The 27,009-nt window shown below is 41.2% G+C and overlaps 2 protein-coding genes across 3 annotated transcripts; one reads left to right on the top strand and one right to left on the bottom strand.

Moving 5' to 3' along the window:
- Positions 1-1,901: 1,901 nt before the first annotated feature.
- RILPL2 (Rab interacting lysosomal protein like 2) lies at positions 1,902-16,219 on the bottom strand. 2 transcript variants are annotated; one of them, XM_063457010.1, is made up of 5 exons: positions 16,081-16,219; positions 10,671-10,942; positions 8,918-9,069; positions 3,318-3,428; positions 1,902-2,055 (listed from the first exon to the last, which is right to left on the bottom strand). In XM_063457010.1, exons 2-5 carry the CDS (start codon positions 10,923-10,925, stop codon positions 2,028-2,030), a joined length of 546 nt encoding a protein of 181 aa, XP_063313080.1. In that variant the 5' UTR covers positions 10,926-10,942; positions 16,081-16,219; the 3' UTR covers positions 1,902-2,027. The 2 variants fall into 2 exon arrangements, with proteins under 2 accessions (XP_063313080.1, XP_063313079.1); XM_063457009.1 differs by having other exon boundaries at positions 10,671-10,965; positions 16,096-16,219.
- A 146-nt stretch (positions 16,220-16,365) lies between these two features.
- Positions 16,366-19,123, top strand: SNRNP35 (small nuclear ribonucleoprotein U11/U12 subunit 35). Its single transcript, XM_063457008.1, has 2 exons — positions 16,366-16,443; positions 18,164-19,123. The coding sequence occupies exon 2, from the start codon at positions 18,167-18,169 to the stop codon at positions 18,980-18,982; it is 816 nt and encodes a 271-aa protein (XP_063313078.1). The 5' UTR covers positions 16,366-16,443; positions 18,164-18,166; the 3' UTR covers positions 18,983-19,123.
- Positions 19,124-27,009: the final 7,886 nt, after the last annotated feature.

The raw sequence follows: 27,009 nt of genomic DNA, 5'->3' as shown, positions 1-27,009 counted from the left end.
GTAATGTTTATTGGCGAACATAAGTGGATTTTTTTTTTAAAGCTTTCAACCTAATGAAGGGATCTGAACGCTTGCAAAATTCCCTTTTTACTTATCCAAAAAAAGCATCACGCATTTGTTTATTGTATTCTCATTGTGAAAAGTGCACATTCATGTAATAAGAACACTGTGCCATGTAAGTTCACACAATGAAAGTTTTTTTATTTTTATATTTATAAAAACAATATAAAAGTAAAACCAGCAATAAAAAAAATTAAGTGGGAGGACAGAGGGTTGAATTAGAAAATAGACTCCAAAGGTTCACAAATTAATAAAAACAAACACAAGAACAACAAAATAACCAACATGCACATCAACAACACATTTTAGATCTTCATAGAAACATTACAAAGTACCACAATAGTATGCAGTATGTGTGCAATGTGCCTATAATCTATTGAACATCACTAAGTCACCGTCAAAAGTAACAAATGTCTCTACGTTTGGTCAACATTAAAAAAAAAAAAAAAATCACATAGGGAAGGCTCTTAGGTCCAATGCTACTGGACAGGCCTAAACGTTACTTGCTATTGCAAGCCTGTAGAGTCCATAACATGCTCACCAGGGGGTGGATTTCTACTATTCGGGGCTGAATTTCCATTTGCCAATGGCTACTGTAAATTTTGATCCCTGCATGTAGTATGCACGAGTGACCATTTTTCAGTACAGCTCCAAGCATAGGGGAAAAAGGCATTCTGCTTAAATATTGCTGAGTATTGCTCTGCTATCTGGTATGTAAGGCTGCTTTCATGCATCTACATGCCCAATGCTTGGCTGTATGTTGAAAAAAAATGGCACATTTGTAGATAAATTTGTTACTTCGGATAATTCTTTACTGTTGTTGGTTGTATAGATTATTAGAAGGAAAAATGCATACAGGATATTATTCTCTTCTTTGTCATATTTCAATCAAGATGAAAAAAAATATGTTTAGTTTATATTGGTTTATTTGGGTGCCCTTCAGAGTACAATATATATTTTTGATCAAGTAGGGAAACTTGACCTTCGTGAGCACCATTAAATTGTCTGACCTGTAATATTGTTGATTATACATACTGATTTTATATAATTGCTTTGTTTGCTTGAGTGTGTCCCTATATAAACCTAGAAAAAATAAGTAAGGTCAGATAAATTGTCTAAAATGTGTTCCAATGTGGAACCCAATAAGGGAAAGCTTACCACACACACCTGCCAACACAAGTTAATAGAGCATAGAAACTGTATCCATTCAGAGTAGGTTAAAATACCAATATTACAGATGGCACACAGAAACACATTTAGTTGGCAGTATATAAATGATACTGGATCAAGCGCAGTTGAATGGAATTGATAAAGGAGATCCACTATATTACAGTGTTTCCACTACAGTAATAATGCTAACATATAAAATGCTTTATTCACAAGTGGATTTACACAATAATCTACATAAGAGAGTGCTGTTGAGTCTTGATTGTAGGGGGCTTTGTCATTTTTGGGAGATATAAACCTGGATAGGTCTTCCATTTTTTTTGCAAAAACAAACAATTTGTGATGCATCTTTTTAAAATGGGTGTATCTGCAAACAGAATCGGCACATGAAATTGCAAGAAGGTTGGGTAAGATGTGTAACTACAGAACAGTTTAATCATACTGTACATAGATTCTTAGAAAAAATATAAACTATATTTCATTCTGTGTGCAAAAAATATTGTTACTTCCTGTAACAAGATTTGGACAAAAATAGGTTGTCTAAAATACAGTTCTGATGCAAAACCTGTGCTCTGAAATTCCAAGCGTTCATTTAACCCCTTAAGGACACATGACATGTGTGACATGTCATGATTCCCTTTTATTCCAGAAGTTTGGTCCTTAAGGGGTTAAACAACCCAGTGACCGGCTCAATAAATCAATTTATGTGAGATGCACTGTATAAAATCTTACAGAATACTCTTTTAAGACATTCATATCTAACAGCAAAAGAAATAAGAAAGAACACAAGCTGTTTGTGTTTAATTATCTTGTTTAAAAGAAGAAAACCTGTTTGGAGAAAAAGAAAAAAAGTCAAAATTAGACCAAAGATCAAAAGCTATAAGACTATGTGTATTAACTGTGAAATTGCACAACACCCCAATAGCATTTGAAATTAGTTTCAACAGCATGGCCAATACAATATATGTCACACTATTTACATCATGAGGATAAAAAAGGGATATGTTCATTAAATAACATTGGAATTAGTGTAAACAGATAGATCCTGGGAAAGGTAGCAGTAGTGGTGGCGGCAGCATATGAGAGCCAAGCTACAATTCTAGATTAACGAGAACACATAGAGGGCTTCCCATTTTTGCTTTAAAATACCTGAAATTCCTATGGCGTATGATTTTATATATCCTAAAATAATTACAACCCAATGTGCTCATTATTCTTTCATTTGTTGTTTCACTTCAATTCTATTGTGCTGGAGCATTCCTGTCCTAATACTTATGGGCTGCCTTTCATGTCATATGTCAGATAAGCAGATATGCTAAGGCACTTTGGCAAAACACAAATTCTAATAGTTTCCAATCTGCTCATGCTAGGAGATCCCTATATTCTGTACTGTTGTAGCTGCCTGAATCTACATTTGAAATTTTAGGGATTAGGGCATAGTATTCCATACTATGCAGCCCTACCATACAAACATAGTGGCCTTCGTTATATTTCCAAGTACTAAGCAAACCTCAACCGGTTAACATACATATGGGGATGTTTTTTTTAGCAAAATAAATAAATAGAAACAAATATGCCTCCTCTGAGAAAGCTATTCAAAAAGACATCTGTGGAATATTTTAATAACTCACTCAAAAGCACATGTGGTTGGATTTCATTAGTTTGGTGAATAAAACTCCTGGACTTGACCGGAGTCTAAGAGCATACAGAACAAGACCTATTGATAACACATATTACTACTGACTTTAGCATTTCTCCATTCTGCCCAGTGCTTGTAACAACACCCCAGATCTCATCAGGTATCATCTACTCTTACACAAAGATCATATGTAACAACTTCCCTTTAAAGAGGGCACTTACAAACACATCCCACAGGGCAACAGTATCTAATTTAATACATCCATGTTTCATAAATATTTCATGAATCTCCCTTCACTTATTTTCTCATTAAAAAGGGGATGTCTTAGCACATTTATTATCTATGACCCTAAGAACGGCATATTTTAGAATTTCTTCATATACACAGCAATGGAACATTATGTGATCACAAACATCATAGTAACACAGGCAGGTCAAAGAGGAATACTTACAGTCGTTTCACTCCAGACTTTTCTTTGTTGTCATTGGACCGGGGTGAGCTGGTAATTATGGAGTCATCTTCTAATGTTACAATGTGGTCCTCGGTAGGGGGAACAATACCACTAGGCAAGATATAAAGGGCACATTCAATTTCGGAGTCCTGAGAAACACTAGGTGATTTTTAAATAGGTTTTCTCTTAGCTTCCGTAACAACTGGCATCACATTTTAACTCATGGTTTAAAAGTTTATTACTGCTGCTGCAGTTTCACACAGAGCAATCACAGCCCCAGGCTAGTTAGGTTGAGCAGCAGTTAGTTAACTGTAGAGTATGACCCAACACATCTGCTTAGTCAGATAAATTTTTTTTTTAAAAATTATAAACCTGGTTTAAGAAAATGTGACCCTGACATCAGATAACAGTTTCAGGGATTAATTTTGTTAGAGAGGTTAACCGAGGGAAAAGGCAACTCTAGGGCTTACAGACTTGCAGAACAAGCTTCCAATGTCTGGCTTTTCAGGACCTACCAGGTCTGCCCCAATCCCCGGTGATGTTTTAAAATATTAACAAGCTCTGTCGGCCTTGACCGGCCCTCCCGGGGCCCCCCCCCCCTCTTTTTTCTTTCCCTGCCTACACCTGCTTTTTCTCTTTTTCCTTCTCTCCCTATTCTTCTTCTCCTGGTCTTTTCTCTTTTCTTCTGGTTTGGTCCTATTTCGGGCCTTGTTCTGGCCTGTGTGGGCTTCGGCCCATTAGTATATAGGGGTATATTTCCTTTTTAGGTCTCATTCTTCTTAGTATTTTTCCTTTTTTTTTTGTATATTATTTTACCTGTCTCCCGGGCATGTTTCAACAAACGGAGAAACGAGGATGCCTAAAGGTAGACCTGGCGCATACAGAGTTAGAGCTCCATATTCAGCTGCATAGCCTGGAATAATTATAAAACCCTAGATAGGTGGCAAAGAACAAAGAAACCAAAGAGAGGCTTATTTATATGTACTCTTGTGCACTACATCACTGTAAGATTCTCTTCAAAGAGGGCTTCTGCGCTAACCTAAACATTACTAAAATCTTGCTGCTCATATTTTGGGTAAAAATGAAGAATTAAAAAATTAAAAATCCTCGATGGGAGGCAAGTGATGTAGGAAGTATAGAGTGGCATGTCGGGTGTGCTGATGTTAATCGTTATGGTTACACTATTGTTCTTTGTATTTCGGCTTCTGCGCAAGCCACACAGTTGTATTCCTCTTGCCTTACCTATCGTGTGCAAAAATAAAGAATTAAAAAAAAAAAAAAAAATATTAACAAGATTTTATCAATAAGTTTACTCACCCTCACTCCCAACCTGAAGTGTAACTGCAATAATACTGCCGCATATAAAATCATTACTTATTTCGAAAAGTTAAACAGACCCATCAGGCAAGAAATACAACTTTAATGCATTTGATAGATTCTGGCCTCATTAATATGCTATATTGTGTTGCATGCTCAAATCTTTGTATTTTTTTTACATAAAATAAATACATATTTTGCAGAATGCTGCACAATGACCCTGCCTCTTTAGTCACACTTAGGAAAAGGTATGCACATAGTCTCATCCTCAATATCACTGAGCAAGCTGTTTTTAATTCACAACCACAACATACCTTTTTGATAAGGAAGTGTTTTGTGGAATGAGGGGGTGTGGCTAAAGAGGCAGGCTTATGGTACAGCATTCTGTGAATCAGGGGTGCCCAAACGGTAGATCCCAGATGTTTTAAAACTACGCCTTCCATTATGCTTTTTCATTCTAAAAGCATTCTAAAGGCATGCTAGGCATCATGGGAGTTGTAGTTCTACAACATCTGGTGATCTACCTCTGGACACACCTGCTGTAAATCATTTATTTTTTTTTTATTCAAAAACTATAAAGATTTGAGCATGCAAAAATACAGCATAATAATAATGTCAAAATCTATCAAATGCATTAAAGTAGTATTGGTGCCCTTTAAGGCTTTTTCTGAACTGTCATAAGAGACAATGTAGGTGTAACGAGAATATACCCCAACACGCAGGATTCAGCTAAACAGAAGACAACACAGAGGGGAGATACGTCTACCGGACCTTAGAGTGGCCGGACTCGACGTATATAGGAGAAGTACAGAGTCAGGAGCGATCCGAAGTCAAGGGCACAAAGAGACAGCGTAAACTAGGACTACCCGGGGTCTGGTACACAGTAAACAGCAAGCCGGCAAACAGAACAGATAAGGATAAAGAGATAACTTAGTCAGAAAACAAAGCCAAGGTCAAGTACGAAGGAACACATCAAGCGCTAAAGGGAACTGAAACAGAAACCACGATAGGGCAAGGAACCAAGGGAAAAAGGTGAGTATAAATAACTAAACATCTATTTTGATTGGTCCCGGTCATCTCCACGCCCCCAAAAGGTAAGTGTATGGGGAGTGTGGCATGACAGGGACCAATGGGAGGCCGTTTCCAATTTAGGCTCCCACTGTCCCTTTAAGAGCGCGCCAGAGACCCGCGGCGCGCTCTTAGAGTCAGGCGGGACACGTGACCGCTTCTCGCGGTCACTGCCCGCCTTCCTGTTCCTGCCTTCGGATGAGCCGCATGCGGCTTGTGCAGCAGCAGGACCCCGGTCGGCCCCTGGAAAGGGTAAGTACCGCTACAGTAGGCCAGGCAAAGGCAGCCTTCGGCACTCCAGATGTTTTGGACTACACCTCCCATGATGCTTTGCCAGCATTATGGGTGTAAGAGCATTATGGGAGATGTAGTCCACAACACCTGGAATGCCGAAGGTTGCCTATCCCTGATGTAGGCACTGCAACTGCTTCATCTCATTGAAAGAGTCCATTCAGTGTTTACTAATTTTTAGTGTTTTAATGCTATACAATAGTTCATAGCAGTTCATCCACTTTTGTTGCTTAGGCTAGTGAGGAAGCATTCGCCTGAGCAGCATTGGGTGGCTGTGGCTAGCTGGGAGTGTCAGGTGATTGCTTTCAGTCTATCACAGTGCCCATTTAGGTATGAATCGGTATGGCTAGAAGGAAGTGTGTAACCTCTGCCTTAGCCACAGCTCCAGTGGGAGTGGGGAGATGGGAAGTCAGGGACCATCATTCATAGTTAAATTGCTCAAAAATGGTTTACCACTGAATGGAGGGATATTGCCAGCGTACTACAGGCACATGTAATTAAATGGCTATAGTACCTAAAGTGTCCCTTTAAGGGAGCAACTTGAAAATTGATTATTACAGATGCTGCAATGTCAGGAAAAACACATATGCTTGTTTTATACATCATTATCTATATAATACATTAAAACAATAGATCAGCTCCAGCCTGGGCTGTGCCAGGCTGCTATTTAATTGACTCCATTATTTTCACATTTGTAATCCCACAGTCAGGCCCGGACTGGCCATCGGGCACACCGGGCAAATGCCCGGTGGGCCGCGATGGCCGTGGGGCCGAGGGCGGCAGGGGAGATCACAGGATCTCCCCTGCCAGCCCCAGCAGGGCCAGCGCTACCCGAGCGCCAGCCTTGCTGTGTGCCTCCATGGGCCGGTGGGGGAGATCAAAGATCTCCCTCACCGGCCCACAGGCACTCAGATGCGGCCGCTTGGGGAGGGAGGGAGGAGAAGACCCGGCGAGCTCTATCCAGCAACTCCGCCGGGTCCTCTCGCGGGATTCTGAGCGTTGCCGCGGTTACCGCGGCAACGCTCAGATCTCGTGAGAGTGAACTCTAGCCGGCAGGGGCTAGAGTTCACTCTCACCACTGGACCACCAGGGAAGGAAGCACCCTCCATGGCAGAACGGACCCCCCCCCCCCCTCAGGATAACGGTAAGAAGGGAGGGGGGGTCATATAACATTTTATTTTATTAATTAAAAAAAAAAAATTACATTTAAATACAAAAAATACACTCACACACACAGCACCCCCAGACACACACACAGCACCCCCAGACACACACAGCACCCAGACACACACACAGCACTCCCAGACACACACAGCACCCAGACACACACAGCACCCAGACACACACACAGCACCCAAACACACACAGCACCCAAACACACACAGCACCCCCAGACACACACAGCACCCCCAGACACACACACACACAGCACCCTCAGACACACACACACAGCACCCTCAGACACACACACACAGCACCCTCAGACACACACACAGCACCCTCAGACACACACACAGCACCCTCAGACACACACAGCACCCCCAGAAACACACAGCACCCAGACACACACAGCACCCCCAGACACACACACAGCACCCCCAGACACACACACAGCACCCCCGGACACACCGCACCCCCGGACACACAGCATCCCCCGGACACACAGCATCCCCAGACACACAGCGCATCCCCAGACACAGCGCACCCCCAGACACAGCGCACCCCCAGACACAGCGCACCCCCAGACACACAGTGCACCCCCAGACACACAGTGCACCCCCAGACACACAGTGCACCCCCAGACACACAGTGCACCCCCAGACACACAGTGCACCCCCAGACACACACAGCACCCAAACACACACAGCGCACCCCCAGGCACACAGCACAGCACCCAAACACACAGCGCAGCACCATCACTCACACACAGCACCCTCAGACAAACAGCACCCTCGCTCACACACACAGCACACACACACACACACACACACATATATATATATATATATATATATAATGTATAAAATAACCCTCAGTGAGTTAACAGACAAAGAAAATTAGAAACCTAGAATGTGACGGCAGATAAAAACACTCTCACACACAGCACCCCTCTTACATACACACACACTGCGCCCCTCAAACATACAATACGTCCAAATATATATATATATATACACACTACAGCACCCCTCACACATTACGCTTCAGAAACACGCTAGATCCCTTACCCTATATGCACTCTTAATCCCCTACACACACACACACACACACACAATCTCCTATACACACTCTGGGTCACACAGTAGATCTCCTACACACACTGCACCACCTACACACACACTACATTCCTTGTCAGCAAACACATACAACATTCTCTAAACACACCCTCTCTACAACCCCTACACACACTAGGTCACCTATACACACACTCTCTACAGCCCCTAGCCACACATATTACACCACAAACACAAATAAAATTGACCTATTTACACAATACCACACCACACTCTACACACACGCAATCCCACAAGCAGGCTCCAAACACCTGCACCATACACTTTTCTGGCCCTTTTGTCCTCTGGTATGCCACTTGTGGAGACACCAGAGACAATTTAAAAGCAAACACAGCGCAAGCATGTTATTAAATTTGCTTGCGCTGCGCAGAACAAATTCAGGGCCTTTTTCTAATGCCAGAGCTCTTCAGTGGGGCTCTGCGCATTGAACCAACATGCTCACTTTGAGATTGGGCGTGCTTGTCATTAGTGATGACAAAACACACACTCTCTGGCCCCGCCCCCTTCTTAGGGGGCCGCTCTGATTGAAAAATGCCCGGGCCTAATTTTTTTCCCAGTCCGGCCCTGCCCACAGTAGAGAGAACATTATCCTATCTCTTATTAGTATAAAATATTAATTCAGATAATTACCTTTTGTAACAAAGCAGTTCATCTTGAGCTACTAATAATTGAATTTTCAGTTTGTTTCTCTCCTGTAAAACCTCTCTCAATTCTTGAAGTGTGAATCGAGGACGGTTTGGGTCATTGAGATCTATAACCATTTTATCTGGGCCTAAGCCAGCCTGAAAAGCAAGAGTACAATTAGTTGGATCTTGTTTTGCCAAAAGTCAAGATATTTGTTGATGGGATTCTTGGTCCAAATCATCCCAATGGGGTATATTCACAAACAGCAGATAAAGAGCATTATTTAGTTGCCCATATTGGGCTATTCACATAAGGCAAATTCTGGTACTTTAGACACACTAGCACTCTCATTAAGTTGCACCATTTCAATTAACCTGTTACATATCTGTAAGTGACAGCTGACGCAGCTTCTTCTGAAGAGACTTCAAAGAAGTCATAAGGCTTGCTAACCATTATGTCCAATCAAATGCTTCTAATTTATAAGCACTGTGCACTTAATGCGCATGCACAGCAATCTTCACAATGTGCCAATTAAAATGTTTCTATTAGTGAAAAACCGAGTCAGACTTGGTACTCATGGCGCACGCATCCCCAAATCCATCTCACTCCAGAGCCTCCTCTTTTATCAGGGCAATAATTACAATTCGGTTACAATTTGTCTGGAGCTTTTTATCAAACAAATTTAACTACATCAATAAGATGCATTTGAAAACAGCATGTAACCATTCTGCATGTGCTTCCAATTCGGTTGATAATGAATAGGCATAGTAATTCTGAGGAATTTCATCAGCTGAATTGAAGAGATGGGATACGAATAAAGTGAACAGTAAATAGAAGTCATTGTGAATACACTCCCACATCATAGCAATCATTTCAATCAAAGGTTTTACATTTTAAAACCATGCTACACATTCAAAAGTATTCAAAAGTTTTCAAGTCACAACGTTTGTGTACAAGGAGATTTGAAATCGATTTTTGTTGTCTTTAGCAACTGTATACCTGAATAATTTTTACAATACCCTGTTAAATATACCTAAACATGTACTGCATTTGTTGTAATCTAATATCACTAAGAGAAAGGTTAAATACCACTGTAGAAAAACACCTTTTAGGTATTTCCCTTAAACAGCAACTGTCACTTCCTGGATTTTTGCATGACTTAATAGCTTACAAAAAATTAGGTATGGTTACACATTTTTTATTTTGGTAAGAAAAAGTGTTTGTTTTATTTTCCTTTGTTTGATTTACACCTTATTTTGAAATTGCTAGCATATGATAAAAGTTCGCTTGAAACCCAAGATGCTGTGGGAGTGTTCACTTTGAAAGTACATGAATGAAATATCCCAGTGCACATGCAATCAGTGTACTGTAAGTATACTTGTACGAAAACACCATTAATTCCATGGTAGTGCCAAGGAACCCCAGGTATCTTTCAATTCCTGAGTGTCCACTCTGTCAGCTGGGGCTACAGTTAGGTTTTATAGGTGGTAGGATTATAGTTGGTTAGGGACAAGATTAGGGGGTGTTTGCAGTGGTTGAACATGCATATTCTGTGAATTTCTCCAAAATAAAATGTGAGTGGGGAAACCCCTCACCCCCAAATTAACTAAATTTGACATTGGTTTGTCAGAAAATTGACCAAAAGAATAATTATTCATGAAAAAAGAAGCCAAAAAGGGTTGGAGTACCCCTTTAAGTGAAGATTATTATTACTATTATTTTATTGCAGTAGTTAGCTATAGATCATCTATCACATTACCTCTGCCTGTGTTCCATCCTTCAACAGTCTCTCCTCCTCGGACTTGTTAACCAGCACCTCCAACATTTCCAGAACACGGACAATCTTAAACTGAAGATCAGACACTAGGTCAACCACCCCTCGAGCTTCTTTACCTATTCTCTGAAGATCTTGTCCTATTATATGTGAAATGTCATACACATCTTCTACTGTGATCTGTAAGGGGTCCTTGTCCAAAGCAATCTCAGGTCCAACCTCTTCTGGTTCGTTCTCCATTATATTTTAATAAATACCTTTAAAAGATAAAGTGCAGCACGTTTAACATTTAAAGCACAAATAAAAAACAGAGTAAAAAAAAATTATGAAATAAAAACCATCTATGTTAACGTGTCTTAATTGCTGTATGATGCCTTTAAGGATGCGGTATTAAGTGACATTAATCTAACGCCTGATGGGGCAACGTGACCGCAATACTTACGTAAAGCAATTTTAGGTTAGGTATAAATGGTAAGGGTAATGCAATGATCAAGCGTTTCAAAATTATAATAGGGAGCCATGTAATGTTGTCTAGTTCGACCTTAACTGGCAATGCTGCTGCATTCTCATTAGGCTTGGGTGAAGTTTTTAACAGTGCAGCTTATGTACTTTGAGTTGTTCAACGAGACCATGAATAACTAGCTATATTAATAACATCTGAGAGGACTCATATATAACTACTAAATCAATATTATCTGCTCCGCATGGGATTATGCAATACATACAGGCAAGTGTTCCGCCATAACAAACTTTAAAACTTGTATGATAAAAGCGGTGCCTTCGTCTGGCATCATGAGGCTATAGTAAATCCTAGCTCATTAACTTGATAAGCCCTAACAAAACAGGGTCAAAGTATGAACACATATGAACATATAAGTCACTTCGCTGGAGGTGGCATAATGGCATCCGGCATAATGAGGCAGTCTGATGTGGATTTGGCAGCCTTCTTAGTGGCTTTTTTTTTTTTTTTTTTTTCCCAGGCCTCTCTCTGATTTGACGTTCCCATGGCTACCTTAGGATGGTTCAGCACACGGTGGGTCTGTGGTACCCCCCTGAGTCTCCCCGGTGCCCCCGGGTATGAAAGTCCCCCTCCTTTCCCCCCCCTAGGCATGTTTCCGTGTCTTTAGTGGGCTCCGCCTCACTGTGGGCACTCGGAGACTAAAGTTGTCCGGCGGCCTCCCCACCTTAGAGTCCGCTGTAAGCTCGCCTCCTGCACCTCCCCAGCTTCAGCAGGGCCTTCCTGGGGCCTCAGCCCTGTCTTGCCTCACCCTCCTCCGGCCGCTTACATGTTGCCGGCACGTGCCCTCCAGCCATCGGTCCGCCGACTGGCCGTGCTTCACAGCCCCATCGGGCTCACAGAGTTGGGGGCTCCCGGACCACCACCAAATCCGGGATTCAGGGCCGGCTCTCCATCGACCCGTCCACCGCCTGGGGGAGTCCAGTCGTGGGTACCGTCGCCCCGGGGGTCCAGGCATCCCAGCGCGAGTTACTGTTTCGTGTTTGTGAGTCGCCTCGTGGGTGCTGCGTATCCGTCGGCTTGTTTAGCTCCGTGTATCGGAGCGTCACGCACCGGGTGTGCCTCCGCCTCCAGCCTCCGAAGTTCCGACTTTTGGGCCGGGATCACCCCCCCGGCCGGATGGGGGGGTGGCGGGGCCGGGCCGGATCCCTCGGGCGTTACTGGCGCACCATAAGTCTCGCTAGTGTAGCGTGGTTTAGGCCTCAGGGGTCGTTGTGTGCGCCGAGGGTCCAGTATGTGCTCGTTCGTTGCACTCCCCGGTTCCTCTCCACCTGATCTCCCCTCTGGTTGCTGTTTTCGGCAGGTAACTCGGTATAATATGCGGGTCTTGCTGTTTTTTGGCTTGTCTCCGCCGGAGCCGTTGTGAGTTGCGGCTGCTCGGCTCGGCGGCCCGGCCCCGCCCCCGCAAAGTAACTTTGAAGTTCAACAAAGAATATAGAAATGAATAGTTCTGCAGATTGTAGATGCTGGAACTTGAAGTTTTCTACTTTAACCCCTTAAGGACCAAACTGCTGTAATAAAAGGGAATCATGACATGTCACACATGTCATGTGTCCTTAAGGGATTAAAGAAACATTATAAATGCAAACACCACTTCAACTTAACAAAGTGGTATCGGTCCAAAGACGCTCTCCTTGTTTTTTTTGTTTTTTTTTTTAAATGCAAAACATTGCCATTTCAGAGAAACCTGAGAAGCCACTAGAATTGCTTTCTTATTGAAGATCTACATTTTTTAAATTCTTTACATTTTGTTACCAAGCATAGCATGATAAAACTGAATTCTACTAATGCCTCACATAGAGAAGCATTAGTTCCCCAATTCTTCTTCTGCGAGAAGGTTTTTGTTCCAGCGACGGATTACAGCTTAAAGGCTCCCTCCCTCCATCTTTTTTTTTTTTTATAAAAAAGGAAATATCCAGTGTTTTAAATAAATTGGTTTATGTATAACACTAGGGTATTTACAAGTGTACTATCCATTCCTCCATCCTGAAAAAAGAAGAAGAAGAAAAAACTAATACAGCTGCAAGAGGGTCGCCTCACTGCAGCTTTGCACCCTAACTATCTCATTGGGGGTAGGCTGCATATGTGTAATCCAATGCTTCTCTGTGAGAAGCTCTGACATCCAAGCTCAAATTAAGGTTAGAAGAGCACTGTCTGATTGACAGCTGGGAGGGTGCTACCTAGGGGCTTTACTAAAGGGCCATTTTCTCCTGATATTGGAACTCTTTTTTTGTCAATCTGTGTTTTTATTGAGGCGTGTGTCATACATTAACAAAAACAAAGCAGTACTGTGGCAACAAGACCATATACAAACAGGTACATGGTAATCAATATCAACGATAATATCCATACATAACAGTCAGTAATGTGCTAGGCTATGCCATGGCATGGATAGTGGTCTGTCTCACAGTAAGCTAGTAGGCCTTGTTTTTAGGTAAATGTAAGAGAGAAAGGTATAAACAGACATGCGAGTATTGGAGAACTCCACTCACAACTCAGTGGTAACACTGAACAAGGTTATCCCTATTTAGAGGTTGAGAAGGTTAGACCTACATTTTGGCTACAACTAAGTAGAGATTCTTCTTACCAAACTGGGTTGGCACAAGGAAATAGCCATGTTATACTCGGTTCTAAGGTATGTTACTGCATTTCACAAGTGAAAAAAGCAAAACACAAAGAATAAGAGAATAAAACGCAAAAAATAATAGACAATGTCATTGCAATTATTAATAATTGTGAAAATGCCAGCAGGCATCAGGAGCATAGGGTTGGGTAACCATTACCAATATTCAGCCCTGATATATCAGCAATTTTACAAAGCAAGAAAAAGAGAACACACTGAATTGCTTTAGGGGTTTGTAGGTTTCCTATTAAAAAAATTATATATATATATATATATATATATATATATATATATATATATATATATATATATATAGTTTTAGTTAGAACGTTACTTTAAGTTGAGTAGTGACAGAGATCCCATTAAATTGTTGTAGAATTATTAAAACCTTTATTAAATTTCCCCATTAACTCCATTAACTTCATTATATGACAGATTTTCCTAACAGCATTTAGAATATTAGAAAGAGAATGTATTTTCTAGAAGGATATGAGTAACACCGGAATTGTCAAGTTCCTGTAATATGTAACAACGTATGCCATAGTTAGATCATGAGAACTGTACTAATGAAATGTCCATTCACTAAAAAGCCTTGAACCTGACCTCGAATCTAACATCACTAACTACTCAAAATGGCGCCTAAAGCCCCCCTCCCATCGAGTAAAGCCTCGTGCTAGCAAGATGGCGCCTGGGCCATCGTGTCCACTCCCGTGTCCAAGATGACGCCACCTCTCGGTAGGAGGTCATGTAGCCGGCCACTTAACACTTAAGCCAATTAATAATATTGATGGGTGGGTATTGACATAGCCACTTAACACCTAACCCAATTAATGATGCTTATTTGTTGTTATCTTGATATTCTATGATGATGTAATATTGCTCTTATAAGGGTCTGCGAGCCCGCTTTTTAACCAGATGCCATTAAATTTTCTCGAAGTTCTTTTAACCTGAACTCCGTGTGTCAGTGTGAATTTACTTCTGCGTATACGCAATTTAATCATCTCAGATTTGGACAGGAACAGATAGTCATTCAAACATATTTGTTTGCTTAAAATAATCTATATCAAAATCATCGCACCTGGTAAATTCTGAGTTATTAATTGGTATGTCCAGAGTTATTAATTGGTATGTACTGCGTTATTAAGTATGTTTGGAGTTAATAATTGGTATCATCTGAGTTAATAATTGGTAAGTTCTGAGTTATTAATTGGTAGGTAGGGAGTTATTAATTGGTAGGTAGGGAGTTATTGATTGTTATGCAGGGAGTTATTAATTGGTATGCAGGGAGTTATTAATTGTTAAGTTCTGAGTTATTAATTGGTATTTACAGAGTTATTAGATGGTAAGTTCTGAGTTATTAACTGGTATGTTCTGACTTATTGATATGTTCTGAGTTGTTAATTGGTATGTTCTGAGTTATTAATTAGTATTTATCGAGTTATTTAATGCAATGTTCTGACTTATTAATTGATATTTACTGAGTTATTTGGTAAGTTCTGAGTTATTAACTGGTATGTTCTGACTTATTAATTGATATGTTCTGAGTTGTTAATTGGTATGTACAGAGTTATTAATTGGTATTTACCGAGTTATTAAATGGTATGTTCTGACTTATTGATATGTTCTGAGTTGTTAATTGGTATGTTCTGAGTTATTAATTGGTATTTACTGAGTTATTAAATGGTATGTTTTGACAATTAATGTTCTGAGTTGTTAATTTGTATGTACCGAGTTATTAATTGGTATGTACTGAGTTATTAATTTGTATGTACCGAGTTATTACCGTAATTGGTATGTACCGAGTTATTAATTGGTATGTACCAAGTTATTAATTGGTATGTACCGAGTTATTACCGTAATTGGTATGTACTGAGTTGTTAATTCGTAGGTACTGAGTTATTGAGTGGTAAAGAAAATGCACTTTACTTCAATGAAAGTGACTCCTCCAGGCATTCCCCAGTCACGTGATATCACCTTGTGATCACAGAGGGGGGATATCACCGCAGTGAGCACCCCCCTCCTTCTCTGTGTTAGAGTGAGGTGTATGCAGCGCAACTCCCACTACTCTCAGCCAAGCTCCGCCCACTTTTGTGCACGTTTTCCACATATTTGCTTTAAGCCCAAATAGCAGCTTAGCACCAACACCTGACCCCACACTCCGGCCAGTAACAGAGTTAATATAAATAAAATATCATTGTGTCATTTCAGTACTTTGTAAGCGCAGCGCCCCTACCATCCCCGGAATGGATTCTCACCTATAAACACAGAAGCTGCTCCAGTACTGTCCTCACTTCCTCCTTCTCACTGTACTCACACCGCGTCCAGCCCCGAGGACTTGGATGGCCGTTACCATAGAAACGCCAATACTCACTACAGCTCGAATGCTCTACAACCGCTCACCCAATCAGTAATCGGCCTTTCGCTGACGTCGAGCGTCTCAAGCCTCGTTATGAAGCGACCAATAGAAACTTTGTTTATCCATAACTTTAACGTCTGATTGGATGAATGTACCGGAAGCGAATCGTGCACAGCCAGAAAGAGGCTTGGCTGCAGGCAATGTGTGAGTTTGGAAGGCTGTGTGTAAGCGCCTCTCGTTATTGGAACAGATTGTAAAAACAGTAAGTATTGTACAATATTAATGGGCGGGGAGCAGAGTTACTGACCCGGATACTACATTGATAATAAATGTATCATGTTACTGTTACTCTGTAATGTAGGTACAATATAGATACTGTGGTGAATGTTCATTATCTGCATATTTTACATTTAAAGGGACACTAGTCACCGGAACAACTTTAGCTTAATGAAGCAGTTTTGGTGTATAGAACATGCCCCTGCAGCCTCACTGCTCAATCCTCTGCCATTTAGGAGTTAAATCCCTTTGTTTATGAACCCTAGTCACACCTCCCTGCATGTGACTTGCACAGCCTTCCATAAACACTTCCTGTAAGGAGTCATCTAATAATACTTCCTTTATTTCTTATCTCCTGCTCTGTTTATAGCTTGTTAGACCCCGCAGACGACTCCTGTATATAATTAAAGTTCAAATGACAGAGCAGGCAATACAAATAAGTAAGTAACATCTGATTTAAAATGAAACTATTTTGTTTTCATGCAGGCTGTGTCAGTCATAGCCAGGGGTGCTGTAGCTAGGGCTGCATAAACAGAAACACAAGTGAATTAACTCTTAAATGGCAGATAATTAAGCAATGAGACTGCAGGAACATGATCTATACACAAAAACTACTGATAGGATTCTAGGTATAGCTTTTATTTCATAGTGAATTGTTGTGAACTTAAAGAGACGCTGTAGGCACCCAGACCACTTCAGCCCATTTTTATAAATTTCTATAAATACCTGCAAGGGTTAACTCCTCCTCTAGTGGCTGTCTACCAGACAGCCACTAGAGGGACTTCCGGGAGCTTAGACAACTTTTGGCCGTCTAAACAACGCTGGACGTCCTCATGCTATGCATGAGGACTTCCAGCGTCGCCGGAATACCCATAGGAAAGCATTGAATAATGCTTTCGTATGGAAAGCTCCTAATGCAAGCGCAGCCATTGCCCTGCATGTGCATTAGTTCTCCGGTGGTGGGGGAGGAGTGTGGGCGGAGCTGTGCCAGCACCAAGGGACATTGGAGCTGGACCCAGGTAAGTGACAGAAGGGGTGGGCCTTGACAGAAGAAGCTACAGTGCCAGGAAAACAAGTTTATTTTCCTGGCACTATAGTTTCCCTTTAAGACAGAAATGGAAAATTCTACCTGAAATAGCCAAGCTAGGACAGTAACAATTTTTTATATTCAATTGTATTCAAAAATATTCTTTTGTATTCATTGTGCAGATTGTTTCTCATTTCACTTCATATAGTTAATATTCTAAGTTGCCATATTTGTAAAAATGTTTTTTTCATATTTCACATATGTAATTGTAAAATAGGCAGTCTTTGTTGGGGGGCTGAGGTGACGCAAGTAATTGCTTGCTTACTTTAGACTGGTCATTACACTTTTAAACTGTGGTAGCTCCTTTTTCTAGTATTAGGCTGTGGGTTACAGTAGTCCGCCCATTCACTGGCAAGGCAGCTTGCTATTACTCTGAACTAGTTATTAATTGCAGGATTGTAAAACTGAAGTATTCTGGTTAGAACTATATAAGTTGTGGCAAATGATCGTGGTTCATTTCAAGTACAGTAAAGTGTAAAGTGTGTTAAATAAACCTTTTATCTATTAGTTTTGTGGATTCTTTAAATAATACGTTGAAAAAGTATGTGATTTTTGTCTGGCATTTCTAAAATTGTGTGTGTATATATATATTTTGTTTTTTTTGTTTCATCTCTTTCAGAAAATGAGTGAGTGGACACCTATTGCGAAGCGTTATGACCCTCTTAAAGCTGGGAGTATTGATGGCACAGATGAGGAGCCCCATGACCGTGCAGTGCTCAGGGCAATGCTGGCACGTTATGCACCAAACAAAGGAGTTACTGGTGACCCCCACATGACATTGTTTGTGTCCAGGTTAAGCCAACAAACCACAGAGGAAAAGTTAAAAGAAGTTTTTTCTCGATATGGAGACATCCAGAGGCTTCGGTTAGTCAGAGACTTTATAACTGGTTTTTCAAAGGGTTATGCGTTCATTGAGTATAAACAAGAAAGTGCATTAATGAAAGCACACAGAGATGCCAACAAGCTAGTGATAGACCAGCGAGAAGTGTTTGTGGATTTTGAGCTGGAGAGAACTTTAAAAGGATGGATTCCCCGTAGGATGGGGGGAGGTTTTGGTGGGAAGAAAGAATCTGGTCAGTTGAGATTTGGAGGCCGGGACCGTCCTTTTCGCAAGCCTTTCCATTTGCCACTGTTTCCAAATCATGGAGGAGAAGGTTGGGTAGAAAAACGACAGCGATCTCGTTCTAGAGAAAGAATGCAGGAATGGAGAGACAAGAAAACTGACCATAGCAGGGACAGAGGTAGGGATGTGAGGTGGCAAGATCGGACACACAGCAGAAGTGATAAAGACCAACAACCAGGAAGGCACTTCAAAGAAGAAAGAAGCAGAGAGAGGGAAAAACACGATAATAACACAGATAAAAGAAGAAAAGATGGCAAGAGAGAAAGAAGTAGAGAACGAGATTACAGAAAAAGGAGAGATGATGATCGTGACTGATAGAAAATCCATAGACCTTGCAAAGTACATTTTAAAGCACTGTGACAAATAACGGGGCAGCACCCAGATCTTTTTGTGGTCAAACCTCTTCAAATAATTAGACAAAATGTATTGAGAACCCAAGGACAATGCTACAATGAGGTGTAGTGATTATGGTGCATAGTGCTATTTTCACCTTCAACTCTTGTTGTATTATGTTACACTTAATATAAAATAACGTATTGTGGTACATCTGTATGAGTGTATATAGAGCATTTCAGTAAAATATGTTTTGTATTCAACCTACTGTTGCAGGTTGAGTTTATTTACATTAGTCAGTGGTGCCACAAAATATTACATCCTATACTAGAGAGTGCATTTTAAAGTATCATTTTTTTCCCCCCCCTTGTCATAGTCAAAGTGGCACTTACACACATGCACCCCTCCGTCCACCCTCTCCTGAAAAATGAGTATTTTCTGAATATAGAATTATGCGCAGTGCTACTTTAAACTTGTTAAACCATGAAGTTGCTAATTTTCAGTTCAGCCTTCCTCACATATGTTTTTGCTTTTGATCCAAAAGAAGGCAAAAAACCTAGTCTGAAGCGCTTCCAATTTTGCAACAAACTAGGAAAAAAATCCTTCTTGATCCCAAGATAGCAGTCAGATGTCTCCTTGGATCAAGCAGCTATTACCCCACTAATTAGAAATTATATCCCTGTATGTTATGTTTTTGCAAGTATTTATCCAATTTCAGTTTAAACATCTGTATGGACTCTGATAAAACCACCTCTTCAGGCAGAGAATTCCATATCCTTATTACTCTTACTGTAAAAAAAAACTTTTCTTTGCCTTAGATGAAATCTCCTTTCTTCTCGTGTCCTATGTATAGCCCTTATGAATAGATTTACAGATAATGGTTTGTACTGGCCCTGAATATATTTGTATAATGTTATCATATCCCCTATGAGGCGACATGTTCGTGGTGCCGAATCTTGTAAGCCAAAGGTTCTATTGAAAGGATGAACAGTAGTGGAGACAAGGGGCAGCCTTGTCGGGTGCAGTTTGTCAGTGGGAATGCAGTGGATAGGAACCCCAAATTTGATACTTTCGTTGTGGGTTTGGTATAGAGGGCCATCATGCCTTTCAGGAATTCCGTTGAGAATCCATATTTTTGCTCTACTGCGGCCATGTATGTCCAATTGAGTCTATCAAAGGCCTTTTCTGCGTCCAGCTCTAGAAAAAGGCCCTCTTGCGCAGGTGTCTCCATGTGTGTTAAGATATTTAAAATTTTCCTAAAGTTGTCTGACCCTTGTCTGCCTCTCATGAAGCCTGACTGGTCATTGTGGAGTATTCTAGGCAAAATTGTAGATAATCTATTTGCTATAAGTTTGGCATATAATTTGGTGTCACAATTTAGAAGAGAAATGGGTCGGAAATTTTGACATATCGTGGGTGTCTTCCCTGGTTTAGGTAATGTGGAGATGTGTGCTTGGATCATCTCTTTGGGCATGGTACCAGCCTGAAAGTAAGCGTTAAAAAGGTTAGTCTCATGTGGTGCGAGAATGTTAGAGTAGGTTTGGTAATATAGGTTCGTAAAGCCGTCTGGCCCTGGGGCTTTATTTTTTTTTTTGGAGATGCATAGCTTCAGTGATTTCCTAGGCATCAAATGGTCGGGAAAGTTGTGCAAGTTCTACCGTTCGTATTTGTGGCAATTCCACAGCGTCTAAGAAGGTTTGAATATTCTCTAGGGTCGGTATGTGTGTTTCGTTGTATAACTTACTATAATAGCAAAAAGCAAGTCGCGCTTTGATTTGGGAGGCCAATATTTACCCGGCTCTGTTTCCCTGTACGAAAAATTTATGTTTACACTTATTGAGCATATATGTAGTTTTGTCTAGTTCAAGGTTGTTTAATTTTGACTGTATCTCTAATTTGGCTTGCATTTGGTGTTCGCTTGTTTGTGTGTGTCAAGTTTGTTAGCTCTGTGATCATAGTATTCTATTCAGCCATACATTGTTTTTCATGTGACTGGCGTGTTTTATAATTATTCCCCGGATCACTGCCTTGTGGGCCATCCATAGCATTTCTATTTGTGTCTGACAAGTTGTTCAGTTGGAAGTAAGTTGTGAGGTCTTGTTTAATTAGTGTAGAGATTGTAGGGTCTCTAACCAGGGTATCGTTTAGCCTCCACGAGCCATTGCCCTCGTTCAGAAAATTCTGTTGTATGGCAAGTGTAATTGGTGCGTGGTCTGACCATGATATGAGACCACTGCTGTTATGTTTTATTTTGGGTATCTGTGATTTGGGAATGAGGAAGCGATCCATTTTGGTGTATGGTCAGTGTACTGAGGAATAAAATGTGAAATCTTTCTCTGTAGGATGGGTCACTCTCCAGATGTCTACAAACTGATGGTGGGTGAGGGTGTTGCATAGATTTGTGAGAAATTGGATTTTTGTGTATTCTATAAACTCTATGCCAAGCTGAGATTTACTGGGTGTGTTGTTCATTTTTCATATGAAAAAACAAGCATTTAGCCATAATGATAGAAGTTGATGTATGCTTCTGTGAAATGCCGAAAACTCTATCCCTGTCTTTTTTTTATTTTTCATAAATTAAATGGTTACTCCAATGTCAATGACCACTTTGCTTTCCAGACTGCCAAATGTAAATTCTGTGAAAGAATGACATGTCCTCAGTGTGCACTGCATGCTTGCAACATATCGTATCTGATTCTTCACTTTCAGGGAGAGCTGTCCTACATGTGACATCAATGGACTGTACATGACTCGTGTGCACAGTCTCCTGGTCTTGCCTCAAATAGCCCTGCCTTTCCCCCTCCACCATTGTCTGTGTTAAAATGTAAATATTCCCTCCCTAACCCTTCCACAATGCCTGCACTTGTATCCTATATCTCGCCCTCCTTCCATCAGATTCTCTCCCTTTGACCATCCTCTGCATCCCCCTCCTTTCCTGCATTTACAATAAATTAGAAAATAAAATATCAGGGCTTTTTATTTGATTTAGTAACTTACTTTCCGAAGAGTAGTAAATTCCATCCCTGTTTGTCTCTTTGTTAAACCATATTTTTTACTGTCTTATACTGGCAGTTCCAGTGGGTTTGTATCCTCTTGATGGACAAGCCGACTGTCAATAAATAAAATATTTAAAAGTCCCTCCTCCTTCCCCTTTAAAACCCCAGACTTACCCCAGGACCTTCTGTATTATTTCTTGTCCCATTCAGGACGGACATGCTGACTGTTCTTGGAAGTCTGGTGAGGCACACAGGCTGCTGTCTGGGGGATCGGGCAGATAGCTCCCTGTGAGGTGAGCTGAGTGCCACGCTCCGCGTCCTGGTTACAGAGCAAGCAGGAGAACCTGCCTTCTTATGCTGTGTGGAGACCGGCAATGGGTAAGAGGCGGTCCCGGGTGGTCCGCCAATGGAATTGCAAGCTCAGACCTTGCGCACGGTTGTGTAAAGCACGCCTGGGTGTCCTTGCGTTACACCCAAAGTTCCGAATGTGCTACTGTGCATGCGCAATTCGTAACTTATTAAAGAGGTATCAGCAGTGTTTTCTGAGGATGATGCTACAAAAAAAATTAAGGGTTTCCCAATAGACCCAAAGTTATTGGAATTTGTGAATAGAGAATGGAAGAAACCTGAGAAAAGGGCATTCCTTTCCAAACATTTTATGGAGCTTATCAGACTTCAAGAAGTTTAAATTGGGAAGAGCTACCAAAGGTAGATACACAAGTGGCGCAAATGTCCAAAAAGACCACACTACCCATCAGTGAAGTAACTGGCCTTAAAACAGAAGAGTAGAGACGACAGAAGAGTAGAGACGACAGAAGAGTAGAGACGACAGAAGAGTAGAGACGACAGAAGAGTAGAGACGACAGAAGAGTAGAGACGACAGAAGAGTAGAGACGACAGAAGAGTAGAGACGTCCTGCAGAAGAAACTTTCACACAGCAGGGTTTCAAAGTAAAGCTGCAATTGTGGGCATAGCTGTCATGAGAGCACATAAAGTTTGGCCTTAAGAAATTGAGAGCTGCCTGATGTATCTGAAAAATAAATTCCTCAACTTTTACATAATTTAAGGTTGGCTAATGATTTTATGCAAGACTTATCCGAGGAAGGCCTGAAATTGTTGGCACGTTCATGGGACTTGCTTCAGTAGCCAGAAGGGCTTTTAGGCTGCGTTCATGGTCTGCTGATACAGCATCAAAGTCTTCTTTAAGTGATCAATCTCTAGAAAGTGGAAAATTGTTTGGTTCCCAACTAGAAGAAATGATTAAGCAAATTTCCAACTCGAAAAAAAGCTTTACCTTGGGGAAAATAGATATACACAATTTTAAAAGATTCCATTACCAGCCTATAAGATCTGGGAAGTTTGATATGAATCGATTTTTTATTTTTTTTTATTTTTTTTTTGAAGACCAACAAGAGACTACAAGTTTCAAGACATAAACTCTAGCAATTAAGCCAAAAAGAAGAGGTTCTGATGTCAAAATAGGTGGATGGATACAACTTTTTTTTACAAGGCATGGGAAGAATCAACATCAAGCCCATGGATTCTGGGGGTCATAAGAGAGGGCTACAAAATCAAGTTCTCAAACTCCGAAACCTTGTTTTCTCCTGTCCTCTTACCTATCTCAAAAGAAAAAAGGAAGCTCTTTGGTCAGAAACTATGGCCTAAAAAAAAAGGTGTGATAGAGGGCCAAGACATCGGGAAGGAAAATGGGTATATTTCAGATTCTTCCTGGTCCCGAAGCCAGATCCGTCTGTCAGACCTATTCTGGACCTAATAAATATCAACAAGTATCCTCCGTACCAGAAATTCCGGATGGACACAATTTACTCTGTTACTCACTTATTGAACAAAGGGAATTTTATGGCAACTTTACACCTAAAGGACGCCTGTCTTCACGCTCCCATGGTGGTTACAATAAGGAACTACTCCGGTTCCAGTATCCATCACTTCCAATTCAAGGCCCTTCCTTTCGGGCTCGCATCGGCCCCAAGAATTTTTACCAAAATCCTTATACCATTAACTGCAAGATTAAGGGAAATGGGTGTTTCTTTAATCCCATAGCTGGACGACAGGCTTATCATAGCCGACTTAAGAAGTCATCTGGAAAGGGATCTTCAAACAACGATGCGCATGCTTGAAAAATCACGGTTGGATAGATGCCAAGAAGTTTTCTCTGCATCTCCCTCTGGGGAAAAAGGCAGAAGATAGAGGAAGAAATTTTGTTTCTTCAAGAAAAACAAGCTTACACCATAAGACAAGCAATGAGTGTTCTGGGTACTTTGACATCCACAATTCCAGCACTCAGGCCAGATCGTCAATCCGTCCATTTCAATGGGAAATCTTAGCTCATTGGACAAAAAGGTACGAAGACCTAAATGCAAAGTTCAACATTTTGACGGAAACCTGAGAACGGCTATTTTGGTGGAAACGGTCAAAATTCTTGTCAATAGGGTTTCCTTTCCAGCAAAAAGAGTGCATGATTATCACAATGGACGCATCAAAACTGGGATGGGGAACACTCTTCAATTACAAAGAGCTCAAAAGTCTGGTACGCCCTAGTAAACTTCAAACATTGGATTGTGAACAAGGCCGTAAAGATACAGTCTGACAAAAGCACAATGGTAGCATATATCAAACGTCAGGGAGGGACAAGAATCAGAGGCCTGCACGTTTTTTGTGGGGAGATTATGATGTGGTCACAGAGGCACCTGGAATCTATTTCAGTGGTTCACATAAAAGCTGAACAAAATGTGGTAGCAGACGACCTCAGCAGGAACAAATGGTCAACCAAATTGGTGTCGACACCCTCAAGTCTTCTCAGAAATGGTGAAAAGATTCAGCCTTCTGGTAATAGACCTAATGGCAATGAAAAGGAACAGAAAAGTGCAGAAGTTTGCTTCACTGTTCAGACAGGACAACCCTCAGGTTCTGGGCAGCATGTCGATTCCCCTGGCATACCTTTTTCCCTCCTATCCCAATGATCCCAGCACTTTGCAGAAGATCAAGGCAGAACAAGCTCGAGCAATTGCTGTCCTCACATACTGGCCAAACCGTAACTGGTTCTCGGCATTGCGACTTATGGTACTGGACTACTGAGAGCTTCTATTTTCAGATCAACTCCTGGAAAATGTTGTTCTTCCGGAAAAAAAAATATTTTGCATGTTCAGACTGACGTCCTGGCTGTTGCAAGGTTAATCCCGAAGAACAAGGGCATTCCAGATAACCTGTTTCACACTATTCTAAACTCCACCAGAGCTTATACGTCTACTATATGAGGATTTGGAACAAATTTCTCCATTGGTGCTGTAACGGATCACCTGGCACCCTGACTGGGTACCTCTGTTGAAGGATGCTCCTAGCATTTCCTGAGGGCTCCAAGCACTCCACCAGACACCATTACCGCCGCAGCTTTGTTGGGGTCTCGCCGTCTCCTACCTACCCTGGACCTACGACAAGGCTCCAGGTACTAGTGGGTGAACCTCTCTTTCCCCATAGAGTGAAGAAGGCACACGCTATTAAAAGAACTTAGTGATTATCCAAAGGAGTATGAAGAGCATAGCAATCCCTTGTAGCCGTCTCCCCCAATAAGAGACAGGACTCTAAATTAAGGGTTAAGTAGAACTGACTGCACTGAGGCTTTATTGTTTCTTTTATACAAGTTTTCCCCCAAGGTTACCACCCACGTGGACCTTGTTGGGCACCGAAAACACAAACTCAACAACCAATAGTTTACAGTCACACAGTTAAACACTCCTATTTATTACTATAAATTCCTCCCCTCTGCTTGGGAGATAACTGAGTTAATTGCCTTATCAACTCAATTATCTTTAAGTGAAAAATACACTTTTTACACATTTTTCATAACATTAAAATTAAACATCCAATTCCCATAAAACTTAAATTTTCTGAACGGGCATAATTATGGGAACAACATATTAAAAAATCATGCAAATCGGTTCAGTGGTTCAGGAGATAGATGGAAGTCACATTTGACCTACCGCACACACATTTTCATGCCCAAAACTGTTCGAGAATTAGGCCGTGCTGCCGGTCTATTTCCCATGTTAAATTTAGTTCAAATAGACGAACGGCAACCATTTGTGCAAACCGTCAAAGTTAAAGTGCCGTTCAAATTGTCGAACAGTGTTTGACTCTAGTCGAAGTCTGGAGAAGGTAAAGTTCAGCGGTGTTCGTGCCGTCGCTAAACTGCATTCGACTAAACAAAATAGCCGCCACCGCCGCCATGTGTTTGTATGTCGAATGGCGGCCACTTTGACTACTTCAGCTGTTTCCGAAGTGCCACTTCGAAAGTGCAAAATCTTTCCAGTACTGTTTAAAGGGGCAGAAACAGCCTTTTCAAATCCAATATGCCCAAATAGGGTTTATAAATGGCAATACTCCCAGTGACCACAGTCACAGGGCAGGAGGCAGGCCCCTCCAAAAACTCATGGCAAACTCCCTTAAAAGGGGGAGTTTGTCACAGGTGCATTCAGCATAAAGACAATTGTTCAGTTTCTGCAAGAAGGCTTTGAAACCGGTCTGTGTCTCTACTTTAGGTTCACACTGCGGCCCTCACCCAATTGTTTTGCTGCAAGAGTTTGCAACATGTCTGCTGATTAGACGTTTCTTCAAGTCCATTCTTCTACAAAGATCACCTCGGAAATTTCAATTCCCTTCCTGGGATTTCTCTGGTGCTACAGTCTATATGTGAAGCTCCATTTGAACCACTTGAAGCTGTATCATTAAGAATTGTCTATCAAGACTATTTTTCTGGTAGCAATTACTTCAGCTAGGAGAACTGGGGATATCCAAGCCCTTTCCTCTTCATCGGAATTCACGTTTTTCCATCAGGACAAGGTTGTGCTGCATACTAAGACTTCTTTTTTGCCAAAAGTTCTTTCAAGAAAATATTAAAGGAGTAATGTTATAAATGATTAATGAGATGGTTTGCTACTCCAGTCATCCTGTATAACGTGAGGATGACAAATACAGATCTCTATTGCAATGTGTTAC

Source organism: Pelobates fuscus, chromosome 5, assembly GCF_036172605.1.
Source record: "Pelobates fuscus isolate aPelFus1 chromosome 5, aPelFus1.pri, whole genome shotgun sequence".
NCBI classification, from domain to species: domain Eukaryota; kingdom Metazoa; phylum Chordata; class Amphibia; order Anura; family Pelobatidae; genus Pelobates; species Pelobates fuscus.
This window is presented reverse-complemented; position numbering and strand designations above follow the sequence as displayed.

Excerpts from the sequence above, each read along its gene's own strand:
- RILPL2 (XM_063457010.1), bottom strand. The coding sequence starts at position 10,925 with ATGGAGAACGAACCAGAAGAGGTTGGACCTGAGATTGCTTTGGACAAG. Across the intron at positions 3,429-8,917 it reads GAACTGCTTTGTTACAAAAG|TGGTATTGTTCCCCCTACCG; the intron begins GTAATTATCTGA and ends TATCTTGCCTAG. Across the intron at positions 2,056-3,317 it reads AAGTCTGGAGTGAAACGACT|GTTTTCTTCTTTTAAACAAG; the intron begins GTAAGTATTCCT and ends TTCTCCAAACAG.
- SNRNP35 (XM_063457008.1), top strand. The coding sequence starts at position 18,167 with ATGAGTGAGTGGACACCTATTGCGAAGCGTTATGACCCTCTTAAAGCT.